This window comes from Danio rerio, chromosome 2 (assembly GCF_049306965.1).
Source record: "Danio rerio strain Tuebingen ecotype United States chromosome 2, GRCz12tu, whole genome shotgun sequence".
NCBI lineage: Eukaryota > Metazoa > Chordata > Actinopteri > Cypriniformes > Danionidae > Danio > Danio rerio.
Window position 1 is genome coordinate 19,603,746 of NC_133177.1, and position 8,946 is coordinate 19,612,691.

The 8,946-nt window shown below is 36.4% G+C and overlaps 1 protein-coding gene across 1 annotated transcript in view; it reads right to left on the bottom strand.

The window, feature by feature from the left end:
- The window catches only part of artnb (artemin b), a 39,867-nt gene extending 31,406 nt beyond the window's left edge, over positions 1-8,461 (bottom strand). The window contains exons 1-2 of the mRNA XM_073933035.1: positions 8,456-8,461; positions 7,253-7,510 (exon numbers count right to left, since the gene is read on the bottom strand). Coding sequence (XP_073789136.1) covers positions 7,253-7,510; positions 8,456-8,461 — 264 coding nt within the window. The remainder of the gene's footprint in view (positions 1-7,252; positions 7,511-8,455) is intronic.
- Between the last annotated feature and the right edge of the window lie 485 nt (positions 8,462-8,946).

The following is an 8,946-nucleotide window of genomic DNA, read 5'->3' on the forward strand; positions in this document are numbered from 1 at the left end:
GACAAAAGAGAATTGTGTGATACTAAATATTTCATGCTAAATATGTTTAAAAAACTACTAACTATTGTTAGTCAGCTATGCTAAATAATGTATTCATTTTCTTTTAAAATGTGTGTGTCATTCATTCAAATACCCCACTCTCTATAAAAAAATCTCAAAAACGTACACTTGTCATGTTTCTCTTAATCTACATTACCTCATTTTATCTGAATAAGCTTTTTAGTTATCAACAAGTCTGACATAATCTCACGACAGTTCAACCTTTAGATTTAGTGGCTAATTTGTATTAAATTATAAAGTCCCATTCGTACATTTGAGTACGATTTACTCATCTCCCAATGAGAAGTAGGTTTAGGGGTATGGTTTGCATCCATTAAAAATCTTAATTCAAATAAATCATATAAACTTATACAAATTAGCCACTTTTTCTGACAGTATTAGTATAATTTCTTCATGAGATTTGGCCGATTATGATAGGGCAGTGTGATATTATCAAGGTGAGTTTCATGTGCATTTTCAGTAAAGCTGGTTCTAGTAAACACATGCATTTAGATGGAGCACAGTTCACTACACAAAGTCATAGTACACTAATAAGCTATGCAAAAAAAAATTATTTTAAATTCACAATTCAATAGACCAGAGCCATATCACCCTGCTGCCTAATGCCCCAGAATAGTGAAAGGGACACTATACTGTCAGTAAGCCTGTCCTGGCCAAATTGCCTCTATCGGCCCTTAGCCATTATGGCCTCCTAATCATCCCCATCCACCAAATTGGCTCTATCACTGTCTCTCCACTCCACTCATAACTGGTTTGTGGTGAGCACACTGGCGCAGTCGTCCTGTGGCTACCACCGCATCATCCAAGTGGATGCTACACACTGGTGGTGGTGTGGAGAGACCCCCCTCTCATGATTGTGAAGCCCTTTGAGTGTCTGTCCATACACAATAAATGTGCTGTATAAATACACATTACTTACATTCAGTTTAATTGGTCGGTAATAACATTGTGATAATCATTCTGGAATGACGACAGCTGTTTGCGTTGCTTCTCAATAATCACCTAATAACAGTTGAGAAATAAATCCTTCTGTGAGACTATTCCATAGTCGTGTGTCTATAATGGCCCGTTTCCACTAAGTGGTATGGTACATTATGGGTCGTACAATTTTATGTCTGTTTTCACTGTCTAAAGGTACCAAAAAGCGAACAGTACCGTACCACTTTTTGGGTACCCTTTGGAACTTTGGTACCTAGCACAACAAAAGGTGGAGCTAGACGCATAGCTGAACGCTATTGGTTTACAGAGAAACATTAGTGTGTACACAAGCCAGGATAATGAAAACAAAGGAAGCACCATTTTATATATATAATATGAATAATGTAATAACAAGCCATGGTCAACCTGAGCTCAAACAAACCTTGTTGTCATCTTGATGAACAGCCACAAAACCAAGAAGAGCAGAATCTGTTGTGTGTACTGTTGCTGTTTACGAGGCTGTCTAAAAGGGTGAGTGCTTTCACTTTCACTAGAGAGTTCACGTGCACTCGCCATGTGTCTATATTTGAAATAACAAAATTGCGCTCATAATAATAACGTGCACATGATTATTGAAGTGCTTCTGATAGCCTTTCAGAAATGGACAAATGCCAGAGTAAAGAGCAAAAAAATAGAGAAGCCCAAAAAAACAAAGTAGCAAATTTGTAATTGGCAAACTTTTAGAGACTGTAAGTCTCTGTATGTGTACATAAATGTTTTTTTTTTAAACTTATTTTATATAACTGCAGATGTTACTGTAGGCTATTTTGCATTATCATTAATCTGAAACTATAATCAAATCCTGTTCATAAAAAAGGTTAGTAATGAACATGTATTTATACATAAACATTTATGTATATAAAGCATTTGTTTAGTAAAAAGTGCTTCTCATACAATATGTTGACTGCAGCTTTCTGTTGAACACCATGCCTACCAAAAGGATACCATGGTACTGTTTGGCAGTGGAGACAGACTGATAAAGGTGACCCGTACCAAACCATACCATGCAGTACTGTACTACTCAGTGGAAATGAGGCACAAGTCACACTGAATCAATGAGTTTGGGGATTTTCCGCAAGAGCGCCCTCTAGCCTTCGGAAGAGATTTACTACAAACACACCATGCATTGTTTCCACTAGGGTTTCTTCAGCTGTGTCGCCAGGCCTTTTTTACACCGATCTACCAGCTACCTGTGGTGTTATTTCAATGACAAATGTCGTGAGCACAATATTACACGTCGAGATCGCATTTATGTAATAGCCTACAGCATGCGAATCTCTTTGCTTGCGTGCTGATTTCCTCTGCTCATGCACAAAAATTCTTAAACGCCCCCTCAAACATACGCTGCTCAAGCAGATCTTCTTGTGCGCTCTCAAATAAACGCTGCTGAAGAGCGATTTAGTGCGTTTATGTAACAAGTATGTGTCCAACATTTATTAGATTTGCTAGGAATATTTATAAATGTCTCCAACAGACCTTCAGAGCTGTATTTATGGGTCCTGATGTAAAGTGAAACGGCTAAACGTTGTGTTTGCTTGCCTAATGCATCACGCACCTGTCAGTCAGCCAGTCAGTCAGCATGTAACCGTAAAGGGTTAAACAAATCACACACAGCACTAGGTTTACAGAAAAGTTTGCGGTTATAATTCACTTACCTTTTACTACGTTTTGGTGTGATTATCACCCGCTATTAAAAAAAATAAAAATAAATAAAAAATTACTGAATGTTTTGAATAATAAGCTGTAATGTAGCGCTGGCGGGATCAATTTTGGCGTAGCGCCTCGCCATAGAAGAATGAATGTAGCAGGAACCATGCCATGCTTAAATGACAGGATGTGTACAGCAATCACAGCTTTGTTCAATTGTGTTCACGATTTCAATTCGATTAATCACCCAGCCCTAGACTATGGTATATAGATTTCCCGAGGCCCATAGATCTGCCCTTTTCATTGTGGTATTTAAATCAAAGCTGGAGATTTGTAGTTTGGCTATTGGTTAATTTGTGTACATTCTCTTTCATTGTTTATTTGTCTTTTTTATGGTTTATTTTCTTTCATTTTCTAGCTCCAACAATGTATTACTTGTTTTTACAGTACTTTGTTAAACATAATTGCTTTTAAATGTGCTTTATAGAAATGAGCTCGACTCAACTAGATTTACTCATTCACACTTTATTGTTCACCTGGCAAAAGACTGTTATCAGACTGATTTTATACAAAGGGGACGATTATAAAGACTTCCAACACAGAGAAGACAATTAGAGCTGACAGTGATCAGTCATGAATGTAATCTGTCAGATTATTAGTATATAAACTTTATAGTCAAGATGCATAAACTCTGCAGTAGCTAATGTCGTTTCCTGTTTGAATCCCACCCTGAATAACAGCTTTACCTTCTCTTCACTAAAATGTCCTGCCTTTTGCTTTGATAACCAAACACAGCCAGATTAAATACATTTAAAAGGGAACCAACAGAGCGAGAACACTTGGACGAACAAGTCCTTAAATGGGAATAAATTAGGGAAGAGAGGGTAATGGTGAAGATAGTATTTCACTCCTGAGGCTTAGCCTGAGCAGTCACAGCGACCTCTAAAGAGGGAGAGAGAAAGAGAAAGACACACTGAATACTCTATAAAAGGAAGCCAGCACAGTTACCCTTGAGATAAGAGTTGGTGGCTGAAAAGAGAGAAGCTTCATCATTGGAATCAGGTATCATATGCAAACCAGCTAGTATGCTAACCTTTAGCTACCCTACGCACTCGATCAACTCTCTTAAACCAACAACCCGGGTGAAAGACGACCCGAACCTCTTGCTTTCTAAATGAATCCACAGGTAATTATTTGAACCGGGGCAGTGCTCAGGCACAGAGGCCAGTCCATCCTCACAGGCCTTTATACTGTAGCTCACGTCTCATTTGTTCAAATTAAGCTCAGGGAGGGGGGAAAAGCAGCTATTAGTGTGTCTGGATGAACTAACGACATCCAAAGCGTTTCCATGTCGCCCAGTTGAGCCCCAGACGGGCTTCGAGTAATGACCTGGCCCGCTCTTTCAAAGGCACCGACGCCACCATGATTAATGCATCTGACCTGGCAATTTCAGAAGAATACAGCTTATTGTATTAAAGACTGCTTCCAGCCACAAACATGGGTGTACAATAAGTCCACTTAACATTCTTTGCTATCAAAAGTTTGGTAAGAGATGTTCGGATAAAGAGAAAAAGGTAATATCCCTCATCAGTGTCATGAATGAAGTCTTGAGCGTGCATGCATTTCATCTGGCAAAAAATACCAACAATTAAGCGAAAACTGAGGGTCAGGCTTGGTAAAACTTTTCTGTGTTTAGAAATTTGGTTTTATTGCATAAGCAATAGTCTGAGTCTGAGGGTCAACATTTAAGCAAATCGCAAGATCTGATTTTCTACGTGCCACAATCAGCGTAAATGAATAAGCTGTCATAACAAATTTGTGTGTGTAAAAAGTTAGAGCTGAAAAATCTGCAGAGTATGAGCAATGCAGCGATTGAGCTATATCAAAATGGGTGTCTTTAGCATATTGTTTTGTGGTAACCACAAGGGGGAAGAGGACGTTCAGTACATTTTGTAAGAGGGAAAGTGGATGATCCACAATGTTAGGTAAGCATAATTATATCAATGACAGTCTGGGCAATGCAGCACAGGACCTGCTGGCACCAGAGTTTAAATTACAAAGAAATTTGGAGTCTTTAAGGGATAGTTCATCCAAAAATAAAAAATTTACTCACTCTTCATTCTTTTGAAGAATGCTGAAAATCAAAACCATTCACTGTTTTTCTGTAGGAAATACAAAAACAGGTTATTTATGTTGTATTTCCCAATAGAAAATCAATTCAATAAAGGTTTGAAACAAGTAAAGGGACAGTAAAAAATGACAGAATAAAATTTTTTGGGTTAAATATCTCTTTGGACATAAAGAGCTCAGCATATATAAGTTATATATTTGTGCATATACCTTAGATTATTCAGTACTGAAGCAAAATCTGGAGCTTATCTAACAAAATAACTTGCAATAATGATCCAAAAACTAGTACACCCAAATATATATGTTATAAAAAATATTGAATACACATTTTAAAAAGTCAAGAAAAGCAAAAAAAAGAAAAGATGGATTCCATTTTCTTTTTTTTTTTTTTGCAATATTTTGCTTGAATTTAAATGTATTATCTTTTAATTTCTAAATATCTTTGGCGGCTAAACTATTATATTAACAAATTTATCTGTTTTATAATTTTTAAAAATAGGAAAATTATTTTCAAAATAGGGTGTACTCAATTACACTGAGCACTGTATGATCTCTCTCTCTCTCTCTTTAAGCAAATACTTTTTAAAGCTTCAAAAAAAATTAAACTTTATTATTGTTTTAAAATGTTACACTGAAGTGTTGTAGGTAACTGAGTTGAGTTGACACAACACTAGGGGAGTGCTAAACAACAATAAGGCTCCCTTGAGACACATTTCAACAGACCGAACTTCCTAAAATTCCATTTTAAAAGCTGATGCCCCTAAAAGCCACTGAATTATTTGCACAAAGGCTGGCACCATGATGAATTTTCTAGGAAAGAACACAGAGCCCCATTCAGATGGAGCCCAGACAGTTGCACTGACCCTTAAAGAGAATGAGCTCAGGTCAGCTAAGGCCAAAGGATGTGGACTCTGCGGTGAAGTTGCAGGACACTGTGAGATATCTCAGCATTCTCCTCAATTGCACAAACGCATTCTTTTTCACACACGCCTGTACGTTTCTGTCTCATTGAGCCCAGCTTATTGTGCTTATCTTCTTCATAGGTCCTCCTGAGGCCAACCTCTATATTTTGTGCAAATGTGTCATCATTTAAAAGTTCCCTCCATGCTGCGCTACAGTTCGGGAATGTGCACTTGAAAACACAAGGCGGAAGGTGCCACATCAACACCGCGGGTTCGAGAAAGCATTATATGACATGAAGAAGTGAGGTGAAAGCCAGGTCAGCTAACACAGGATTGACCGAAGACATGGAAGGAAAAAATCTAATTTGTGAGAATAAATGAAAGTACTTTGCTCTTTTGGCTCTGCGTGTCAGTGGTTCTCAATCACGGTTCTGGAGGACCTCACTGCATACTGAATGTGTCCTTTATTAAAAACACCTGATTTGTATCATAAGCTCATTAGTTGACTCAATTGGGTGTGTCAGATAACGAAGACATTTCCGTCTGGACATCAAATTAAAAACACTAGTCTATATTATTGTGAGATAAGTTAAAAAACAAAGCATGTAAGCTATGCAAAAAACACACATGGATATGTCATTTAGGTAGGTGCGGCGGTATTCCAGGGCTGATCTGAAAGCAAAGATTCCAGAATGACAGCTCTGAAAATGGAAATAAGTGCACTTTCGGTGAGTATGAAACAATTAGAATAAATCGACTCACATGTGAAACTTATTTGCATATCTTAAGTGTATGTAAATAATATAAATTCTTTTTTCTTTAATAGGTCATTTAAAAGTGTTAAGTTGACCCAACAGGAACTGTTTTTTCTATTTTGTTAGAGACATATGGTAAAAATGGTAAAATACACACTTCAAAATAAAGATTTAAATAAAAATATGTTTCTTTTTACCAAAGTGAGCCATGGAAGAATCATTTTATTTATTCATTTTCATCTTCTTGTGGTTCTATGAATTTCTTTATGAAACCACTGAGCCATATTGAGTCAGTAATAAAACATTTGTGAACAACATTTTGGTGGGACATGAATGGACTTTTTGAATCTAATAAAAAGACTATTATTTTGAACTAAAAAATAAAGAGGGAAAAGTGTTTCATAAAAAAATAAAACCCGTATTTAATTTCAACTTTCACAACATGCACTATGAGAAAATCATCTCCAATATTAGGCCTATAATTAATAATACAAAAAATCTAATATTTTAGATCTATACGCACAGTTCTTTGAATCTTCAAAATCCTCGATCAATTAAACCAAGTTTATTTGCGTGAAATGAACAGACAATGAAAAGAGAGTGACTGACAGGATGCCTCAGACCACACCTGATGACACCCGGCAAGGAAAAGTTTCAAATACACAGCAGCCGTCTAATGTTTATTGCCTGAGGGGACATATTACAGAAATCTGAATCTGACCCAAAGCCGCTGACAATAACACTTATCAATTCAAAAAAGAGATATGAAGCTGAAGTTACCGTGCGTTCAGAGATGGAGAGCTTGAGGCGCGCCAAATCCGTACAGCCACGCGCTTCTCGCAGGCAGATGAGCGTGTCTTCGCGGGTAAAATCCACACGCGCTTCTTTAACGCAACATATTTTTCGAGCAACTGACTTTCTCACGGGCATGTCCTCTTCTAAAAGCCAGAGAACAAACTCTTCAAATGCGAGGAGGACGGTGAAGCGCCTCCCTCCGTGGCCAAGCCTCTCTCTCTTCTTTTTGTGAAGCACCTCGTCCTGAGGGGAAAAAAATCAACGCCAATGGCCATGACGGCTTAACAGTCACGGTAATAAAAATCATGCTAATTACTAAAATACTATCAGTAACAATAACTACAGATATAACGTCAATATAACTTTATGTGTCTAAAACTTGCCGACATATGGTTTAAGGCTGCTTTTTTCAAAATTAATCAACAGTCATACTAATTTGTATAGCACAGAAATAGTATGGGCTATAGGCTACTCATAAGGTGAGTTTTATAATACATTGGTATACATTAAACAAATCATGAATTCTAGTTAATAAACCACTCCAAACGCTGATTTGAAGCAGCTTTAATGTGATTTTAATCATAGTTGTTGTTGTAGCAATTCATGGTCCTGTAGAGAGACAGCGAATGTGGGCTGTGAGCGAACACATTCATCATTTCATTAACCTCATCAGTTTCAAGAGCGAAACTTTACTAACAATATGCTTATTAAATCTTAATGTTGAATATGAATGACATTTTTCTGTAACTAAAAATCTAATGTCTAATGAAATAAAGCATGATATTAAGATTTATTGGACGATTAATAGCCTATTTTGAATTAATATGTCATTACGTGAGCAGATGAATATAGACTAACTTGAACACAATTTAATGTTGGCCTTAATAATTTCCAGATGTAGCTTATATTCGTTTATATTGTTTATCATAAAAACATGACTTTCATAAAAAAGTCTTTAAAAAGTCTGCTCTTTAAGAGTCAGACACATAACTTTATTAATAAGAAGTTGGAAACTCATTTATACTACGTTAGAAACAAGTATTTGCAAACCCATGAAAGGCATATAGGATTTTTTTTTTTCTCGCTGAAGCAATTATCTTTACATAAAATATATTTAATAATACTTAAAATATTTAACTACATTCAAGAAAGATGGACTTAAGGGCTGAAAATATGTATTTTTCCCACCTTCATGTCTCATTCTGACCCATATTCGACTTCTTTTGTTTGGTCTAAAAAAAGATGTTAGGCTGAATGATAGCATCCGTCACCATTCACTTTCACGAATCTCCCACATATACCGAACATTGATGATTAATAAATGATTACAGAGTGCCAATTTTTATTCTACAAACAAATTCCTGGTCATCGATTTCTGCATGAACTCAAACTGGTAACATTTCTAAACACTGTTCAAAGTAATATTATTTCTTTTAAAATCTACTTTTAATTTTTAATTTAGGGTGAATTTACACATGGCAGGTTAACTTTGGGTATATTTGATTCAAATTAACTTTGTTGTAATTGCTTTGTTAGTGCAGTTATATTGAGTTAAAGGTGAAAATTTCCAAACGGCCACCGTTGTGTGCATTAAACAAGCAGATTCCTTAATGCATTTTAATAGCTCTTCACAAATATTCAACTGATGACTGCATCATGTGTAAAGCCTTTTCAGTATG